The following is a 21,853-nucleotide window of genomic DNA, read 5'->3' as shown; positions in this document are numbered from 1 at the left end:
TAGGGCCACTTTTACCAACGCCAATTAACTTAATCGCTGATTAGTCTATCGGAATTGACCAATCGCATTTGTCGTTTTTACTTCACGACAAATACGATTGGTCAATTCCGATAGACTAATCAGCGATTAAGTTAATCGGCGTTGGTGCAAGTGGCCCTAAGTTAATCGGCGTTGGTGCAAGTGGCCCTTATGCCTCGTGCCCACAGGACGCGGCAAGGCTTGCCGCGCGGCGGAAGTTGGCATGGTAGTCAATCATGAAGTTGAACTCGATCCAACTTTTGCCGCGAGGCGGAAATTATATCCAGGCGAACGAGACGTTGATTGGCTATCGAAATATTCCTCAGCCAACTTCTGCCGCGCGGCAAGCCTTGCCGCGTCCTGTGGGCACGAGGCATTAGTTTACCCAGTGAAAAACGCTATTAAGTGTGGGAGTTTCCGAATCCTGATTGGTAACATTGGTAAGCTTGTAAACTGAAACACGTTTTACTACGCGGGCGACATTGAATATTGAATTATTTACAAATTAGCAGAATTTTCTTCTATGTTATGTTCGAAAGTGACGATTGGATTTTCGAAGTGAGTCTTTTAGTTGTACGATCATATTAGAACTTATTTGAGTAATTTCTTTACTGTGTTTTTTCGTATACATTGCATAATTTTGTCAACGCACAAACGGGCAACCGGTAGAGTATCTTTCAATGTTATTTGTAAAACGGTAAAACTGACACGTACTTGTTTGTCATGTACTATTTTAGGATGCTTTCGACGATGTCGAGGAGGAAACGAGGAAAAAATTCCATTCTCCATGTCAAAAGGAAGAAACACCGTCTGTCAAACGGCGTAGAGTGTCGGTCAATTGTGGCGAAGGCGGCGAAGTCTTGCCGTTCACGTCGACACATAATACTTGTTCTCAGACATTACAAATGGATACTGTAGTCAATATCGAGGATAACGATCTACTTTCCAAGAATAAGAACGACGTATCACGAGGGGATTTATTGTTGGGAATTTTCCAGAAAACCACTTCTCCAAGGACATTTGACTTTGAGAAAGAGATAGAGAAAGATTTTACAGAGATACAAAGGAAGACGCAACGTTTGCACTCTCAAGTGGATGCAACTCCAAAGGTATCACGGTATAAAGAGTCTAGGGAAAAGAGTCGTGAGTCTATGACTAAAGGAAAACTCGCAAAAGAGGTAAAATTGATTCGAATGTTTCCTGGGCCAGCTGGCTTGGTACCAGATGTAAAAAACGATAATATCTCTGCTACTCTGTCTTATCTTAGCAGTGTTGACCAATTGGAAAATAAAATGGCCACCAAGATAAATCGGCGCATCGAGATCAAGTCCCAAGATGAAAAAAATTTGGCTGGAGAGAAAGCTTGGAAACTTTTGTTAAACGACCTACCAAATAATTTTTTACAGGATTATAAGATATCTGTTGTTAAAGACAAAGCGAATGCTAGTCATTGCGCTAGTATGAAAGTAAGATTTATAGCAGGTGTATTGGAGTACATAGATCATAGTCAGGACGATCCATTTGTAGTATTAAAAGATACAACTGGTAGTATAGAAGGCACTATTCATCGTGATATTTTGTTAACTTATCCTGGCATACTGGAGCCGAATGTGGTTATTTTTTTATGCAATGTAGGCCTACTAAAAACTACAACGTATGTATTAACAAACAAATATCATATTTTAGTGTCTCTAGTAAACTTATTAGCCATATATTCGGATAAAGGCCAGATTGTAAGTACAAACCTTATGGAAAGTATTTTATCTCGTGCGTCTTCAAACGACGAATTAAATAGAATTAACGATAATACGCCAGAATCGGTTTTGGAACCACGTTATATTTCTGGACTGCAAAAGCAAGTTGTTCTAGATGCAAGTAGTAACGCACTTTTACAAACTAGTTCCTCCATTCTCGATTCGTCGTCTACCACGAATCTGAATCACGAATCTGAATTAACGAAAAATTCGCTGTTACAAAATCGTCAGACAAATGAAAAGTACAAAAATTGTGAGAAGGCCTTTAAGAATGATAAAAATGATAAAAATACTGATGAGATGTTTGGATGTTTTAACTATTCGATGGATATTGATGACTTGGATATGGACGTTTTCTTTACTGTCGACTGCGAATTTACAACTTTGGAAGAGCAGAATAGTCACGATCGTTCACATTCCCAAAGTATTTCGCAAACTGAAAAAAGACACTTGAAAAATACGAAAAAAGAATCAACGATAAATGTTGAAAAGCAGATAAAGGAGCAACATTTATCACAGACTTTACAGAAATGTATTACCGATGTAAAAACTTGCGATTCACATACACGTCATTCACGTAAAAATGATTTCTCGTCTTACGATGATACGGCATACAGAGATTCAAATTTAAACGTGAAATCCACATTGTCAATGATAAAACGTAACGTCGAAAAATCAGAAACACTGGTAAGTTATTTTGCTGACGATAGGATTGACGAGTACGATTCAGACGATGAGATTTTGTCGCAATTTGACGTAGATAACATTTTTGACAAATCGAAAAAAGACTGCTAATGAAAGAAGATGATGAAGCAGCAGAAGGGTCAAGTCGATGGCAGAGAGAACGAGATGTAAATCGTAAATGTAACCGGTCTTTCATCACTCGCGACAACGTTTTTCTCTGCCTTACCTTACGTCCACGACAAACTTGAGTTACTCGCGTTTCGCGTTCTTTGCCATCAGCCTATCTCTGCAAATATGCTTATGTGATGCGTCACGCGAGACTGGGTTTAGATGGCAATACTAATCACTAGTGTAACTATTGTGTAAAAGATAGATCTTGACATTACTATACATGAAGCGAGTGATGCACACTAAAGATAAAATGATTCTTATTAAAATAGAATGTATTATAATACACGTATTTGTACTTGTCTAGAGTTGTTGAAGATAAAGCTGTTTACAAGATTGTATTGTGAGCTTATCTCTTACTTGAGCTTATAAAATTATTATCCCTCTAAAGTTGTGTCGTAAAGTTAATACAGCTTGCTCGGTAGATGTTCTACAATTGATCATACACATTCATACAAGGTCAACTATGCGTTACGATTCGACAATGTTGTATGTACGAGACGTAAGACATGCGTATGTTGAAGCTTTGTTGAAAATGTCGACAAACCATACATATACACACACATACATACATATATACATACATACATACACACATCATACAAATATACATACATACATACATACATACACATATCATATAAAGATCAAATGAAATTAATCTTTTACCACTCTCGAGATTTGAATTTGTCTGTCTATCGCGCAATAGAGTAAGCGTTAACGTATACATTTTACTTTAATCTTTACAAGTCGGATAAATTATGATTCTTAATGCATAATTCACAGGATTTGCGGACGGTATATTTCAAGGCTGATATAATGGGCACATGAACGCGCATTGACGCACACTAATAATTATTGAACTCGCCTTTTTCAAAATTGTATTTTTTTGTACTTATAATATTAAAATCTTGTGCAAATTGAAGAAAGAGAAGAAATGATTATGTAAATGATAAATAGTAAATTTTAACTAGAGCGCGCGAACCAGGTTGGTCATTGTTTATTTATTGACTTTTAACGAAAGTAGCACTGTGTAAATATTAATTATATATAGTACATTTGTTGTTTCTTTTAAAGATAAAGGTATTAAACAAGGCAACGAGCATTGAGACATTAAAGCTTCGGAGCTTACCGCATAGAGAGTGAGGGGATTACAATTGCCTTGTCAACGGTAGGATAAGAGATCGCGTAGGTCGAGATTAAGACTGTACAAAACAATAATTTTATACGTATATCAGGATTAATCTCGCGTTTCCGCGTATATTAGTCATTTCCATCTCTTTTTCTTTTTTTTTCGCAACATGGATATACGTCAATGTCAAAGTTTTTGTTGGCGTCGTGTCCTTTTAGATACGATCGTTGAGTAGCAAAGATTTATCGGATTTTGATTTTTCTATTCTGAATATGCATTAGAAAACACTGAATTTTCATATTCTTTGCAATTAATAAAGCGCGATCAAGCGTGTACTTTTGTCACATGTGCTATATTATACAACAAACGTACCGTAATATATGCTTTATTATTAATGAATAGAAAGAAAAAAAGACGTGAAAACGATTCTTTCATCAACAATTACACTGTTACGTGTATTTACGTAACAAAATTGTTAGCGATTCTATCGCGACACATTCATGCGAGAGCATCACATACGCGCTAGTCGCGCTCATTTGCATGAGTAAAAATTATTTGGCGCTTTTCTTTTCCATTTTTTTACAGATTTTTCCTCTTTTGTTAATCTTCTGAGGACCGGTAAGTTTTTAGACGACTTATATATTTTTCGATTTAGAATTTTTATAAACTGTCATTGCATTGATTTACGAAAAAGATGGCACCGCTTTAGAATCGATATATATGTGTGTGTGTGTGTGTGTGTGTGTGTGTGTGTGTGCGCGCGCGCGCGCGCGCGTGCGTGTGCGTGTATATAAAAGCGGCTTCCGGTCCTCTAGAGATTAAACATATATACTTGAAAATAACATTCGATTATAGCGATAGAACTGATAAATAAACGATCCGAGATAGATTGGAATGTTGGATATACATATACAGGATATATACACTGATACCTTTCAATTAGGGAACTACCAATATTCTAACATTCTACATCTATTATTGCATTTTCTTACAGTCGATTTTAAGAACTTTTCAAAACACTATCAAGAAGTTATTTTTCATTAAATACTTTCTGAGTTGTGAGGCTTGAAAGCTACAGTGTACTGTAACTTTCAAACCTCATAACTCGGAAAGCACTTAACGAAAATAAACTTATTTATAGTGTTTTGGAAAACTTTTGATACCAGCTATTAGATTCTGGAATAAAAAATAGGGTGTTCCATTTAAAAAAAGTTAACGTGATTTCTATCTGACCTTGGCAACGCTATCCAAGGTCAAACTGATAAGATCAGTGAATAGATCTTTTGAAATCCTATAACTTTTGTAGAAAATATTTTTATGTACAATACATTCTAAAAAAGTTATTTGCATGCGCTTATTAAAATAATTCACTCTGTATATAATATATATATATATATATATATATATCAAATTTTATAATGTTGATTATGACTTTAATACTCTGATTTTGTAGGATACGCACAAACATTTCTAGTGTGTACATACATGGAAAAAATGATAAGCATAAGGTATCATACACATACAGTACATGTACATGTATTGTTTCGCATTTATAATTTTCAAACGTCTTGATTTTCTCTTGAATCACGTCCTAAATAATAAATATTTCATTACTTTGAGTTTAGAATCTGTCAAACTCCGACGAATGTAATGTAATCGTTCTAGTTTCAATAGAAAATATTAATTGTAAACGAAGTTATTCAATAAAATGAAAATGGGTGCCATATTATTCTTTTCTCCTCTAATAATTTAGAACGATGGACGTTGCGCCAATATTACAATATTTGTTATCTTTTAAAGTTACAACGTGTCCCATTATACAAAATCGTTATTGGCAAAGAAAAAAACTTTATTGCAACATGTTGCGAAAATTTGTCGAAATCGGCGAGGGAAGAAGGGATGATACGTGGAGTGGTTGCGCGACTTTTCTGACTCTCCTCATTCGCGAGACCGTTCAGTGATCATCAGGGACTCTGAGAAGGCCGGAATTCGCAAAGAAAGCATATATCGCGCTCATCGTTCCACTTCGTAAAATGCGACAATCGAATTCGGTATGTTCCGTAAGAGACACAATTAAATCGTACGCGAGAAAAAAAAACAAGAAATATTAATCATCGACTTTAGTCATATTTGCAAAGTCGTTAACGATTTAGCGTCTCTATAGCTATCGACGCGCACGCGCGACGCATCCAAAGTTCATTCGCTGACCTTGAATGCCGCGAACGATAACGTAGTTTCCGCTTTGCCGATTCTATCGTTAATCGCTCGGATTTCAAGCAATTTCCACGGTAGACGAATCGTTCCACCTCGTCTCGCGCGCGCATTCGACCGACAGCGAGCGTTCCGCGCGTTTTACCTTAACAAATTTACTTTTAATTCCTTGACAGCTCGTGAACGGATATCTCGTGGAATTTTTGAAAATTTGATCAGCCTGCTTGAGGCGTCGAGGCGTCGAGGCTCGAATCGAGCGGCGGCTACGGCGACGACCAACACGGGCGTGCGAGCGCGCTTGCGTACGCCCGTGACTACGCGCGCGAAATTGCCCACTCTTGCAGCTGCCATTGAGGAGGAGGTGAAAGCAAAAATTGAAGAAATTCGACGAATACTCAAAAAGAATTACACGTATGTATTCTACTTCTGTATCATCGTCATCATCATCATCATCATCATCGTTTTAACTATTATTGTCATAATTGCCGTCGTCGTCATATTATAATCATGGTTCCCATTTTTTGGGGTATTTTCCAGCAAAAGATACAATAAATTATTGCATCTATGTTGTTTGTCAACGTTAAATGAGTATGTAATGATTTACTGTGTTCGTTGGGTTGTCTCTGGTAGGATTCGGTAGTAATTTATATAGTTAAAGAGTTAAAAGTTAATTAATAAAGTTAAAAGTTAATAACTTCAAATTTAACTTAGTTAATTTTTAACGATTTAATTTTTATCTTTAACTAGTTATTTTTGAAACACATTAATTTTAATTCATTAACTTTTTTCCCCAAGTTAAAAATTTATTTATGTATAAGAGAAAATTGTAAGAGAAAAATACGTTTCCATATAAGAAATAAGATTCCTTTGTTATATTGTACAAACTCAATTTACAAATAAAATATTAAGTTTATTTGATGATCCTTATTATAATCGTTTTAAGTAATTTATAACTTTAAAAAATTACGATTTTGTAATTTAATCTGAATGTTTTTCAAAATTAATTTCTAATTTAATTCAAGCAACTTACTCTTAACGTAACTTTTAAATAGTTAGTTTTTTGTTTATGTAATTTTTAACGTAACTAAATTAAATTTATAAACCATTAATTTAAACTTAATTTAGTTAAAAAAAATGTATTATCTTACCCAATCCTGCTCGTTGGACAACATTTCTCGTTGGAAAATACTCTACTCCTATATGACGTGGATAGTCGTGCAAGAAAAAACAAGAAGCAAAACGTTACGTTGAACGTTACGCGAAAATGAATTGTCAGAGTTTTAATTGCTATGTTTCTTGCACATCTTGGCACTCGAAGGAAATATTTAGTAAAGTTGAAATTTACACGTATTCCTGGTACATCTCACTTCTTACATTTTATCAACGAATCTATTCATCTATCTAATTTAACGATATCTTAACGATACAGTATTCTTATTGATTGTTTGCACTATATTGTAACAGTGTCATGTATCTTTTTCAAGATAAAAAAATATGTAAATGATAAAAAATCTTCATTTATCTAGCATTTATCTGTTTGGAGCGTAGTTTGTTAAGATACAATCACAACACACATGTATGTACGAACGTGCAATAACAATTGCACTTACGATAATTTTTATAGCGAGCAAAATATATATATGACGTGTTGTATTGTACTTGAAGTACGTAATATACACAAGATATAATTATACACGCGCACATATATAGTATGTATAGTAGGTATATAGTAGGTATATCGTCAATACTTGTACGTATACTAATATTAACCAAATTAATGATATCTATGAAGATAAAGTTAAGTTGTTTTGCGGTAGATGAGCCGTTTATCGTTTATCAATTTTGTACACAATACGGGGTACCATCGAACATGACGCGGCGCATATCTGCGGCGCATATTTGCGGCGCGGGCACATCAACAAATATAATAAGCGACTGACTGTTGGTAAAGTGAATTGGGAAGTAACTTGTAACCAAGTTACAGTTCGATTCGAGTTACTTTTCTTCAACTATAAATCAATTTTGTTTCTTTGTTTTCATATATAAATGTAACTTAATTTGGCTACATTCTTTTATAGTAATTAATAACTAATTAGTTACTTGAGCTACATTCGAAATATCCTCTCCGAGAAAAATTTTACTCCATATAATATAGTGTACATTACGTGTATTATGTATTTTGAGTAGTTTTCCTTGGAAAGGACGTTTTGGAATATCTAACATTATTATGTATTATAGTTATTTTACATGTTTCAAACTTTATTATTTGTGTATAATAAAATGGTGTAAATCATCTTTGAGAATATTAATAATATAAACACATTAAAATTAGGACTTTAACAAAAGTTGAGACTAAAATGAATCTTGGACCATTGGTTCGCGATTATTATTATTCGCCAAGTTTGAATTTGGCAAATTATCAATATTAATAAAAATAATATTGATAATTTTTATACATATACACGCACGCGCGCACACACGTGCCCACACAAACACACACACACAATTTAGCTGTTATTTTTACATTATATATAATATTAATATGTATTAGGGTGAGCCAAAAAAATCGACTATTTTTTTTTCACTTTATACTCCGAAAACTTGGTTGGTAGAGACCTCAAAAACATTCTCTCCAAGTATGAGCTTTTAATTTTAATAGGAAGGTCCTCCGCCTCTCAATTTTCTATTTTTTTCTTATTGTGAGGAAGAAAAATATATATCTCGGTATTTACTATTTGAAAAAAAATATTTTGTCTCATATTTTCGTAGGAAATTGAATTCTCTACAAAAAAGATCTCTTACAATGTTTTCGTATACCTCAGCGTTCAGAAGTTATTAAAGGTTAAAGTTTGATCATTTTAAGGTAGATTTCTTTTTTTTTTATGAATTTTATAACTCCTTAACAAAAAATCATTATGATACGCGCAACTCATGGTTTTGTCGGAAATTCACTGCTCTACAATAATGGTCTTTTATGATTAGTCGATTAAATTAACTGTTCAAAAGATATTCACCGTCAAACTTCAATGCACACTATTTTTAACAGTTTTTGATTAATAATTCAAACAATTTCAATTTAATTCATGAGTTTCGGGGAAATTTTTACAAATTTCAGTTTCTATGAACATGAAAATGTTTTAAACTTTTTTTCTAGTTTATTTTTTTAGTCCCAAGCATGTTTGAATACATTGAGTACATTGGTTAATAACCAATGCTTGACGAGAAATGAAGAACAATTTCAATATTTATTGCAAGCTATAAAAGAACATCGCAAAAAATACCCGAACTGCAATAAAGAAAATTTTTTACAGTAGAAATGTACGATTATGTTAAAAATGTTGATAATTATATCTCAGCTGACAATTAAATAAAAAAAACTTTTAAAACAAATTGAGAATTTTTTTTTCTTCTATCAATACTTTTTATATTAAATGTGACACAAAAAAGATATTTACTCGAAATTTAATGAATCATTGACTCTAAGTTAGAAAAAATGCAATAATTTTTTGTTTCAATGTACTCAAACATGCTTGGGATTAAAAAAAAAAACTAGAAAAAGGGTTTAAAACATTTTCATGTTCATAGAAACTGAAATTCGTAAACATTTCTCCGAAACTCATGAATTAAATTAAAATTGTTTGAATTATTAATCAAAAACTGTTAAAAATAGTGTGCATTGAAGTTTGACGGTGAATATCTTTTGAACAGTTAATTTAATCGACTAATCATAAGAGACCATTATTGTAGAGCAGTGACTTTCCGACAAAACCATGAGTTGCGCGTATCATAATGATTTTTTGTTAAGGAGTTATAAAATTCATAAGAAAAAAGAAATCTACCTTAAAATGATCAAATTTTAACCTTTAATAACTTCTGAACGGTGAGGTATACGAAAACATTGTAAGAAATCTTTTTTGTAGAGAATTCAATTTCCTACGAAAATATGAGACGAAATATTTTTTTTCAAATAGTAGATACAGAGATATATATTTTTCTTCCTCATAATAAGAAAAAAATAGAAAACTGAGAGGCGGAGGACTTTCCTATTAAAATTAAGAGCTCATACTTGGAGAGAATGTTTTTGAGGTCTCTACCAACCAAATTTTCGGAGTATAAAGAGAAAAAAAAATAGTCGATTTTTTTGGCCCACCCTACTATGTATATGATTTTATTACAAGAATATTTGAATATTCTTGTAATAAAATCATATACATATTAAACTGTTACTGCGTGGATAATAAACAGTCACGTGTTGCGCAAATACTTGGATTTACACGAAGCACGCGCTGCGAATATGATTCGATATGAACACAAATTCTGCGCCGCGTTAAGATATTTATGACTCTGTGTGTACATATTTGAATGCGTCAATGTAATGTCGGGTATACATAATATATGTATGTCCGCATTCACAAGGACACGCGACCGGACGACAAGTGATTATTCCATTTTTTTATTTGTGGCAAGTGTAAAATATTCAAACTGTACGATTGATTACGTGAATAAAAAGATCGATGTAAAGTGCGCGCGCGGTCGCGCCAAATCCGGAAAATATTAATGCATTTGTCTATCACAGTATGTATCTGTAGCGGTCTTGAATACGCGCTCATTTAACTATAATCTTTTTCTCTTCTGCAAATTCCATGCAATTGCAATTTTACGTGGGAAGTTGAATTTTTCTTTGATTTTAAATTAAAACTTTAATCAAATGCCAATTTTATATGATAGCGATTACATTCAAAACTAATACTTATTCAAGTATTTTTCCTTCTATTATTAAATTATTGATGAAGCCTTTATACTTTCGATAAGAATAAATAATTACTTGAAATCGTTGAAAGAAATTATATGTAAATTAGAGAAGAAAAACATGCTAGCAGAAAAATTAAAAATTTTGATACTTTAATTTGCGGGCGCGCGTGTCATATGTCGTATATAAATTGCTTTATTGTTAGCATGGCACAATTACAATCTGCAATGTAGATTCGATGCTAGCGATACTGCGAAAATCGTTGTAAAACGTGCGGCAGATGGGCTTTGTAGAAGAACAGATTAGAAATGATAAATGGACGTAAACTACATAATACACAATAGATTAAGGTAATATGTCCGTCTCTGTGATGTTAATGAAATACTACTACGTTTGATCGTTGCTTACTTCATTTTTAAATCATCTATAAAACGATATTTAACTATAAACAGATGATAGTAGTTTTAATATAAGAAAAGACTTAAACTCATATAATGTAACATAGATAATATTATTAGAAATTTTCTGTTACACATACACATATTGATGAAATATTTGCGTGTGGTTTAACATATACATGTGTATCAAAGTCACACGCGCCCGTGCGGAACGCTAAATAATCTTTAAATAAGCAACTTTGCATTTCGCAGGCGACACATCGTCGGCGGCAAAAAAATTTGGTGACAGACTAGATTGGATCGTAACGAAAGAAGCTGTCGAAATTACGGAATAATTTAATCGAACAAGGTTGAAGTTATGATCGATGCTAATGGTAAGCAAAACAAAATAAAACGCGCAATATTGATCGTCAGATCGTCACGCGAATAAGTAATTTAGCATTCGAATATTTTGATAATTGTTGCGCAGTATCTTTACGATATAATATTCTAGAGCATATATAATACATCAAGTATGTGGAAAATCAAATCGAACCTACTGCAAGGCGCGAGTGCAATTTTTGTGTTTTTGTTATACATTTTTCAATAAAGTTATATATATATATATATATGGTATATATACACATACACATATATAAAATATATTTAAATAATAAAAATAGAGAAACTCAATTATTATTAGCATAAATTTATTATTTCAAATAGTATCTTGAGGATAATTTACATAATTTTCTTCTTAGGGGTGAACGACTACAAAAAGGCGGGGGTTTTATGGCAGAAAATTCCTACTGACCGAAATGAACATCTGGTATATCGTTCAACCTTTTCTATATTATGTGCATTAAATATGTATAATTTTATGTATTTTGTTGTTATTTGCAACATTTTACTTATTACATTATTGTTATTGTGGTATTTTAGTGTATTTATGGATTCGAGAAGAGTTTGCTAAGGACCACTTTGATATATGTAACGTACATATTGTCTATCGGATTGGTACGGTTATTGTTTCATTGGTATCCTCGACTACATTTGTACGCGACTCATCAAAAATGTGCTTTGAGTTGTGCGACGAAAATACTCGCGATAGTAAGTCGATAAAATTATTAATATATTAATTGTTATTATTTTTTCTTTAGATTATTACATTACATAACTGTTCTAAATAATTTTTGATTTTAAATTGGTGTTATCATTATAACCATTATTATTATTTACTTTAATTAATCATTTTATTATTTACTATTGGGTTTACAACTTAATTCGGCCTGTTTTTTGCTTGAAAAACGCATTTATTTAAACGATAAAATGAATTAATACTTTATTCAAAGTATTGTCCATCGCTAGCCACTACTTTTTCCTATCTTTCTGGCAATTTATGGATTCCGTTGCGGAAGAAGCGTTCATCTTTAAAAGCCAAGAATGAATCGAGCCAATTTTTGATACCCTGTTTTGAAGTGAAACGTATTTCAGTCAAAGCGTTCTGCATCGATCGAAATAAATGGTAATCGGAAGGAACAAGGTCTGGGCTATAAGGCGGGTAAGCCAGAACTTCCCATCTGCTATTTTCCAAATAGTTTTTAATCGGAACAGCCGAGCGTTGTCATGATGAAAGATTATGGACTCGTGTCTGGTTGCATATTCTGGACGTTTTTCGGCTATAACTCGTTTTAAACGGATCAATTGTTGCCTGTAGAAGTCTCCCGTGATGGTTTGACTAGGTTTTAACAGCTCATAGTGGATCACACCCTTCTGATCTCACCAAATACAAAGCATTACCTTGGCACCATGGATATTCGACTTCGGCGTTGATGTTCCCGATTGGTCGGGCTTTACATACAATTTTTTGCGTTTCGGGTCGTAGTGAATCCATTTTTTGTCACCGGTAATGATTCGATATAGAAAAGACTTTTTTTTGTACCGTTCAAGCAACATTTTGGACATGCAAAATCGTCGTCCGACATCTCTCGGTTTCAATTCGTACGGAACCTAATTTCTTTGCTGTTGGATGTATGCCGCGGCTTTGAGTCGTTTTGAAATAGCTTGTTGAGTAACTTTCAATGTTTTTGCGAGCTTTTCTTGCGTTTGACACGAATCTTGATCGAGTATTAATGTTTCTAATTCTTCATCTTCAAACTTTTTTGGTTGACCCAAACGCTCTTTGTCTTTAACACTAAAATCACCACTTTTAAATCGTCGAAACCGTTCTCTGCAAGATTTATCCGATGGTACAGATTCACCATACACTTCCACAAACATTCGATGCGCTTCAGCTGCACTTTTCTTCTAATTGAAACAGAAAATCAAAACTTCTCGCAAATGGTGCTCATTTGGAACAAAACTCGACATTTTTAACGCAGTAAAAATTAAACTTGTTGTGCAAAACTTAAAGGATTGTAAACAATATTTGGTTGACAGATGTTAACACTTCACGATACAGCAAAAATTAACTGTCGCCGTCAACTATTTATAGCACCTAGAGCCATCTTTTCGGACCGAACTAAGTTGTACACCCAATATTATATTATTAATACAAGTATAATACAACTGATATAGCATAATTAATTATTAAATGGAATAATTTTCGAAATAGTAATTATGTAATAATGTATACGACAATAAATGCAGGATGATTATCAAGGATACAAGTCGTACTTTGTACGAAATGTCCGGAAAATTTCTACTAAAAATATAAGGTAAATTTAATATGTTGAAGTAAAAGAACATACATATACAGGGTGTTCAAAAGTTTCGGAACGGCAAAATATCTCGAAATCTAACCATTTTAGAAAAAAGTGTTTCAGATAAAAGTTGTAAGTTTTTGAAAAATTTATTTACTGATCTTATCAGTTTGACATTGAATGGCTTCGCCAAGGTTAGATCAAAATCACATTAATTTTTTTAAACAAACACTATTTTTGATTCCTGAATCTAATAGCTGGTGTCAAGAGTTTTCAAAACACTATGATAAAGTTTATTTTCGTTAAGTGCTTTCCGAGTTATGAGGCTTGAATGACAGTACATTGCAGTTTTCAAGTCTCACAACTCGGAAAGTACTTAATAAAAAATAACTTCTTTATAATGTTTTGAAAAGTTCTCAAAATTGACTACAAGAAAATGCAATAAAAGATAGAGAATGTTAGGGAAGTACCGATATCCCTTAATTAGGGAACTACTCTAACATTCTACATTTTTTATTTTCTTGTAGTCGATTTCGAGAACTTTTCAAAATATAAAGAAGTTGTTTCTCATAAAGTATACTTCAAGCCTTATAACTCGGAAAGTAATAAAAATAAACTTATTTATAGTGTTTTGGAAAGTTTTTGACACTAGCTATTATATAGATTCTGGAATAAAAAATAGGGTGTTCAATTAAAAAAGTTAATGTAATTTCAATCTGACCTTGGCCATTTGAGGTCTAACTGATAAGATCAGTAAATAGATCTTTTATAACCCTACAACTTTCTGAAACATATTTTTTTTTTAATGCTTAGTTTTCGAAATATTTTGCCGTCCTGGAATTTTTTGAACACCTTGTATACTTATATAATTTATAGAGGCCAAAATGACGAGAATTTGACTGGCATCTAATATGTAATATACTTATTATATATTTTTTTTCAGTGAAAAAAGTTTGTTGAACACTTTGGGTACCGTTGACCAAGATCTCTTGGAGAAAATCAAGGACAAAAGATTAAAAATTACTTTAGAGAATGGCACGCGTTGCGAGGTTTACGAATACAAGGCTTTTTGGTGTAAAAAAAAATGTTACATCTGGGACACTACGAAAAATGTATTCTCAAAACTTGTAGGAATTGACAATGATACAATGTGTTCCGATCTCCACGTCTCGCGCAGTAATGGCTTGTCCAAGGAAGAACAATTACTTAGGTAATATACAAGTATATTTAAGCGTGCACAAAGATATAAGTAAATGATGTAACGCGCGTGTGCTAAAGACTTTTTTTATTTTCAATGAAGAAAATCAAGTTTTGTCTTCATTGTGTGTGTGTGTGTGTGTGTGCAGGCGCATCGTTTATGGAAACAACGACATTGTTGTCCCGTTTCAAAGTATCGGCGTGTTACTGCTGCTTGAAGTTTTAAACCCATTCTATGTTTTTCAAGTGTTTACTCTATCCGTATGGTTCGCGGATAGCTATCTGTATTATCCTATCGCTATAATACTAATGTCACTATTTGGCATCACAAGCTCTATAGTGCAAACGCGTAAAGTACGTATATATACATATAAGGAGATTGGAAAACTTGTAAACTTTTAAGTAATAATAAAATTGTCATTACCAATTATTTTTAGAACCAAATAAATCTGCGTGGTACCGTCGCATCGTCAGAAAGTGTATGTGTACTTCGCGACACTGGTATTTTCGAAAGTATCTCTAGTAAGGAATTGGTGCCCGGTGATGTCATACAATTACCGAAACATCAAATGACTCTCGTGTGCGACGCGGTTCTATTAACTGGACAGTGTATATTAAATGAATCCATGTTAACGGGTAAATATATTATACGCAAGCTCTTTTTCACGATATCTCGATCCATGTATACTTACATATGTATGTAGTAGACATGTACTAATTTGCATGCTTTATCAATTTTAGGCGAGTCTGTACCTGTAATGAAAACATCATTACCATTACGCCATGCATTGTACGATACTAAAGAACATACGTATCACACGTTGTACAGCGGTACTACTGTAATACAAACCAAGTACGAGAAAAAAAACGTGACACCTTTATACTTTTGACAACATGTATATTATACATAGATACAATATAATATAGCTGTCGATTATACTATTATAATATATATGTATAGACTTTTTGTGAATAATTAATGAGTGGATAATTGATTCGCAGATATCACGCGGACGATCAACCGGTTCTCGCGAGGGTAATTAGAACTGGTTTTACAACTAACAGAGGTGCTCTGATCGCCGCTATACTATATCCACCTCCAGCGGATTTCAAATTTGACAAAGATTCATATAAATTTATTGGAATTTTGGCATTTATCGCAACTTGTGGCTTCATATATGCCGTAATAATCAAGGTAATCTCCAAGATACTTACGGATAATATCATTTAATTATATCGTATCATTTATCTATTTGATTAATTCGTTTAATGTAAAGAGATAAAAAAGATAAAGGAGACATCATATTTCTTTGTAATAACAATAATAATAATGGTAAATAATATGTAGGTCTCTCATGGAAGTACAGCTGACATTGTAGCGATAAAAGCATTAGATCTCATTACGATAGTCATACCGCCGGCATTACCAGCCGCGATGACCGTAGGAAAGCTATATGCTCAAACGAGATTGAAACGTGCGCAAATCTACTGTATTAATAATAGGGTGATAAATGTTTCCGGCAGCATAAATTGCATATGTTTTGATAAGGTAAGAAAGAGAGAGATTTGAGAGATTAAAAAGGAGATCATTGTGTCACGTGCGAGGCAAATAATTCCAACAATTACCCTCAAATTCGTAACTGCTATCCAATGTAGAAATAATACACTTGACATTTCAAACGTTTCATGATATTAATATCATAATAATTACTTAAATTGTATCTATTGCTTTTTTTATGTAATAGAAATTTGCAAATGCTACATATATACAAGGTGATCAAAGTTTTTGACTACAAAAATGCAATAAAAGATATAGAATGTTAGGGAAGTATCGATACCCCTTAATTAAGGAACTACCGATACTCTAACATTTTATATCTTTTATTGCATTTTCTTGTAGATTTCAAGTATTTTTCAAAACACTATAAAAAAGTTCTTTTTATTAAGTCCTTTCCGAGTTGTAAGGCTTGAAAGCTATAATGTACTGTACTTAATGTTCAAGCCTCATAACTCGGAAAGTACTAAACGAAAATAAACTTTATCAAAGTGTTTTGGAAAATTCTTGATGCCAGCTATTAGATTCTGGAATCAAAAATAAGGTGTTCTAAAAAAGTTAATGTAATTTTCGATCTGACCTTGACAACGCCATCCAAGGTCAAACTGATCAGATGAGTAAATAGACTATTTAAAACCCTACAACTTTTATCTGAAACACTTTCCTAAAATGCTTAGTTTTTGAAATATTTTGCCGTCCCGGAACTTTTTGAACACCTTATATACAGAGTGTTCATTAATAGTGGTACCCACTTTTTACCATAAGAGCATAATTTACCTAGAGTCCTATATAAAGAGAGAAGCGACATCGAACCCCCACCACAACTTTCAGTATCCAATTGAGTCCTCTACCGCCATTTTGGGACCGCTCTAACGTCATCAAACACCATTCGTATTATTCTGCAAACAGCTGTGGTCACAATATAGCTGCTCACTTAGCCAATCAAGTATCAATCAGATTACCAATCAGAGCTTCGGACATCAATGTCGCTTCTCTCTTTATATAGGACTCTAAATTTACCGATGGATATGTATTTCTAACATATTATTATATTAGAAATAACAAATGCGTGCTCTTATGGTAAAACGTGGGGATAACCGTTAATGAACACCCTGTATAAATAATAATATTTACATAATATGTAACGTAAAATGTAAAAATTACAAACGCGTGATGCTTCAATATGTAGAATTTAAACATTGCAACTATATAACTATAGACGTTATAAAAAAGTAATTAATTATAAATACAATGATGTAAATATAATATATACCATCGTTACATACTTATTTTGAAAAAGGATGAAATTATAATACAACTGCAACATTGATGTAACTTTCATGTTGCATATAAAATGTGATACTGAAACTTGTATTATGTAGCGAACACATAACTGCAGATGGATGTCGATTGGATATAAAAGATACTTGTAGTACAACGTTAATTTTGACACCGGCGTGTTCACAGACGGGAACGTTAACCGAAGATGGATTGGACATGTGTGGCGTTGTGGCATGTACAAACGGCATTTTTGCCCAAGTCGAAACGGATGTATCCAAACTCAAAGATCATCCTCTTTTCGAAGGGATGCTAGTTTGTCACAGTTTAGTACTTATCGATGGACAACTTTGCGGAGATCCTTTAGACGTAAAGGTAAATTAAATTACGTATATTAGCTCTCTTTCACTTTCTTATCATCGTGCCATACAACAACACCCTGTGTGTAACGCGCACCATATATATGTATACGTTACATACGTTACAGATGTTTGAAAGTACCAAATGGATATTGAAAGATTCGGATTGCATGCACGTAGATAAACATAATTCAGTATCACCAATTGTCGTAAGGCCACCGGCAGAAAACACGAACTTGACGAAAAATATGAATGAAATCACGGAGATTGGTATAATACAGCAATATCAGTTCTCGAGTGATTTACAAAGAATGTCCGTGATCGTGAGTGCATCAGGATCGGATGATTTCAGAGCTTACACGAAAGGTTCCCCCGAGATGATAATCAATCTAAGCAAGCCGGAAACTGTACCAAAGGACATTTCGCTCGTTTTAGAGCGATACACCAGACAGGGATTTCGCGTGATAGCCTTGGGCCGCAGAGCGACAATTTCCAAAAGTGCACAGGTAATGATCATATACATATACATATATTCGCGCAATTTTTTTCTTTTTTATTAAAAAATGCGAGCAACATACACAATTGAAAAATATATCACATAATTCCGAAGAGTGCGCGTATTTTACTCGTAGATATCAAAACTGCCTCGAGAGACGGTTGAACGAGACTTGGAGTTCTTGGGACTAGTCATTCTGGAAAATCGATTAAAGCGACCGACGACACCAGTGATTACGGAATTAAGGGAAGCTAACATACGCGTGATGATGATTACAGGTGCAGTGTGAAATGAATGTGATGAAACAATATCGAATTCTTGTTCACAAATCTCTGCGTCCACACGCAATATAAAATTTTGATTCAATTAATTTTTTCAGGAGATAATATTCAGACCGCGGTAAGTGTTGCGAGAGAATGCGGAATACTTTCGAACGAAGAATACATCGTAGACGTGGTGGCCGTAGCCTCAAATGAGGGAAAAGATCGTCCAGAGATCATTTTCAACGTTCAATCTCGATCTCCAAGATTGGTAAATTTGATTGAAATTTTATTTTTAACGAAACAGCTATTGGATGCAAGCAAACGGTTCGGTGTTTAAAGATGAAATCTGTCGCAATTTCTTTTTCTAGAGCAGCTCGCAAGCTCATCACTCGGTGTCACCAACGATTAAAGATGTAGAATACGGTATAGCCAATTGCAATTATAGATTTGCTCTAACGGGTCAAACGTGGCAAGTGATGCGAGAGTATTATCCCGATCTCGTAGATCGCATTTGCGTACGCAGTGCGGTATTTGCCAGAATGAACAGCGATCAGAAACAGCAGTTGGTTGTGGAGTTGATGCGACTCGGTTATTACGTAGGTACGTTAAAGACATCTCTAGATCGATCGAACGAATAGAGCGAAGACAAGAAACAATAAATATACTCATGTTGGCACAATTTGTAACCGCTATATAATTTAGGAATAATACTTTACGTAACAAATATTTCGTGAGATTAAAATCACAGTTTTACTTGTATTTATACTACTTCCTTTTATATAAATTTAATATAAATATAATTTAATATAAATGTACAAATGCTACTTATTATTTGTATAACAAGTATATGATGCTTTAATATACGAAATTTAATCATTGGAACTACATAGACATTATATCGTTATGTTATAAATATATCAACATTGTTATTTACAAAAAAGGGCAAGGGCTTTACAATATATAAGGAAATTACAATATAATTATTTTACAACATTGCCGAAAGTTTCAAGTTACATAAAATGTGATATCGAGACTTGTAATTATAATTATATAGCAAATACAGAATTGTGTTTCAACTGGGTAGAGAACGTTCAAACGTGATAACGTGAAAATTCTTGTGTTTCAAAACGATGTTTAGCTATGTGCGGAGATGGCGCTAACGATTGCGGAGCGTTGAGGGCTGCGAACGTTGGTATATCGCTCTCCAAAGCAGAATCCAGGTGAGAAATCCTACATTTATATAAGTTACATGTAATTGGGATATTAATTTCCCTTATTAATTGACGATTTTGTTGTATTTTACAGCGTGGCCAGTCCCTTTACCTCGAAAGTACCCGATATAAGCTGCGTCCCAAAGATAATACGGGAAGGACGCGCTGCTCTAGTTACATCGTTTGGAATTTTTAAATTTATGATCGCATATTCCCTTACCGAGTTTTTGTCCGTCATAATATTGTACTCCATAAACTCGAACTTGACGGATTTACAATTTCTCTTTATCGATATCTTTTTAATCATCAACTTTGCCTTTTTCTTCGGCAAGACTCACGCATCTAAAGACAAGTTATCCAAGACAACACCCATGACAAGTCTGCTAAGCTTCACTCCGCTCTTATCTCTAGCGGCATACATGTTAGTCACGATCGTATTTCAAGCTACGGCGTTTTACGTCGTTCAGCGATTTTCATGGTACACGCGGTTAAATCTTCTCACCAAAGACACCGAAAATAATACGTGTTACGAAAACTATTCGGTCTTTTGCGTCTCTATGTTTCAATACATTACGATGGCGATTATATTTTCACGCGGAAAGCCCTACAGACGTGCAATCTATACGAACGTAGCATTTATGTTCTCCATACTTTTATTAACGGCCATATGCATATATATTACGATTTATCCCGCGAAATGGATAGTGAGCGTGTTGAAATTGATCTTACCACCTGACTACGTCTGGAGATGCGTTATTTTAGCGCTCGCTCTAGTAAACTTTCTCATTTGCTTCTTCATCGAGAACTTCGTAATAGAGCGCCTTATTGAAAATACCTTGAAGAGAAAATTATACAAACCAGAAAAATCCAAAAAACGATATTTAAAGATAGAATGCGAATTGAAGAATTGCGAAAATTGGCCGAAATTTAAGCAACAATCACCAATACTATCTATCCTGCAAAAAGACGTACAAAATGTTACATATTGTAATAGCCATTGTCGCCGCATCGATGTTATTTCGGACGATCAAACGGCGAAAAATTTTTCCAATTTGAGCAAGTTGAACGAACGAACCAGGGAAAACCAACAAGGATTTGAAAATTTTGGTTTTACGAATGATAAAGTATAGTGTTGGAGAAATATGTATAATACATATGTATTTACAAATTATTTTTTCAAAAAAGACCATTGTGTTCGTTATTACGACTCGGTATTGGTGCAGAAAAGTATCCAATATCTAATATACATAATATAAAATGTGTATGAGTACGAGGGAAGAGTAAATCTGTAGTATTTATGTAAATATAATAATTTAACTGCGTATACGCTAACGTTATATATATATATATATATATATATAGTATAAATACTGATGTGACCAAAGCACGTTTTCTCTCTTATTACTGCAACATATGCTTATCTTGGCAATACAAATTACATTTCCTAATGCAAGAGTACAACTTCGACGAATCATACGCAACTTTCAGCTAGATATTTGATACTCGGAGGACAGGCGGGGAACAAAGGACGAGGGGAGGCACAGAAAGAAATTTTAACAAAGAACTTTTACGTATCTTTGTCCTTTTGAGAAAAAGAGCAGCGCTCACGTGACAGAATACTTTAACGTACATCGAGACATAAATAATTTTTCTCGTTTTCACTTTCGCGCTCGTCTCACATTCTCAGGGCACGATACA

The 21,853-nt window shown here is 33.6% G+C and overlaps 2 protein-coding genes across 5 annotated transcripts; both read left to right on the top strand.

The window, feature by feature from the left end:
• The first annotated feature begins 297 nt into the window (after positions 1 to 297).
• LOC120359926 lies at positions 298 to 2,983 on the top strand. Of its 3 annotated transcripts, none has more exons than XM_039459383.1 (2): positions 298 to 458; positions 756 to 2,983. In XM_039459383.1, exon 2 carries the CDS (start codon positions 924 to 926, stop codon positions 2,565 to 2,567), a length of 1,644 nt encoding a protein of 547 aa, XP_039315317.1. In that variant the 5' UTR covers positions 298 to 458; positions 756 to 923; the 3' UTR covers positions 2,568 to 2,983. The 3 variants fall into 3 exon arrangements, with proteins under 3 accessions (XP_039315317.1, XP_039315315.1, XP_039315316.1); XM_039459381.1 differs by having other exon boundaries at positions 445 to 576; XM_039459382.1 differs by lacking the exon at positions 298 to 458 and adding an exon at positions 470 to 683.
• A 2,123-nt stretch (positions 2,984 to 5,106) lies between these two features.
• LOC105202496 (probable cation-transporting ATPase 13A3) lies at positions 5,107 to 21,821 on the top strand. Of its 2 annotated transcripts, XM_011171058.3 has the most exons (19): positions 5,107 to 5,807; positions 6,144 to 6,378; positions 11,368 to 11,489; positions 11,856 to 11,923; positions 12,037 to 12,204; positions 13,744 to 13,811; positions 14,740 to 15,006; positions 15,143 to 15,347; positions 15,431 to 15,629; positions 15,735 to 15,846; positions 15,996 to 16,188; positions 16,342 to 16,542; positions 18,016 to 18,201; positions 18,314 to 18,691; positions 18,818 to 18,959; positions 19,061 to 19,212; positions 19,313 to 19,544; positions 20,083 to 20,164; positions 20,250 to 21,821. In XM_011171058.3, the coding sequence occupies exons 3-19, from the start codon at positions 11,474 to 11,476 to the stop codon at positions 21,283 to 21,285; spliced, it is 3,705 nt and encodes a 1,234-aa protein (XP_011169360.1). In that variant the 5' UTR covers positions 5,107 to 5,807; positions 6,144 to 6,378; positions 11,368 to 11,473; the 3' UTR covers positions 21,286 to 21,821. The 2 variants fall into 2 exon arrangements, with proteins under 2 accessions (XP_011169360.1, XP_039315313.1); XM_039459379.1 differs by lacking the exons at positions 5,107 to 5,807; positions 6,144 to 6,378; positions 11,368 to 11,489; positions 11,856 to 11,923; positions 13,744 to 13,811 and having other exon boundaries at positions 12,074 to 12,204.
• The last annotated feature ends 32 nt before the right edge of the window (positions 21,822 to 21,853 follow it).

The sequence above is a fragment of the Solenopsis invicta genome, unplaced genomic scaffold, assembly GCF_016802725.1.
Source record: "Solenopsis invicta isolate M01_SB unplaced genomic scaffold, UNIL_Sinv_3.0 scaffold_38, whole genome shotgun sequence".
Taxonomy (NCBI): domain Eukaryota; kingdom Metazoa; phylum Arthropoda; class Insecta; order Hymenoptera; family Formicidae; genus Solenopsis; species Solenopsis invicta.
The sequence above is the reverse complement of the archived record's forward strand: the minus strand, read 5'-3'. Positions and strand labels throughout refer to the sequence as shown.

What these genes read in the sequence shown, in the direction of transcription:
- LOC120359926 (XM_039459381.1), top strand. Translation starts at nt 547, where the DNA reads ATGTTCGAAAGTGACGATTGGATTTTCGAA. An exon ending in GTGACGATTGGATTTTCGAA is followed by an intron (nt 577 to 755) that starts GTGAGTCTTTTA and finishes GTACTATTTTAG; the next exon opens with GATGCTTTCGACGATGTCGA.
- LOC105202496 (XM_011171058.3), top strand. An exon ending in AAGGAAGAACAATTACTTAG is followed by an intron (nt 15,007 to 15,142) that starts GTAATATACAAG and finishes GTGTGTGTGCAG; the next exon opens with GCGCATCGTTTATGGAAACA. An exon ending in TATATGCCGTAATAATCAAG is followed by an intron (nt 16,189 to 16,341) that starts GTAATCTCCAAG and finishes AATAATATGTAG; the next exon opens with GTCTCTCATGGAAGTACAGC.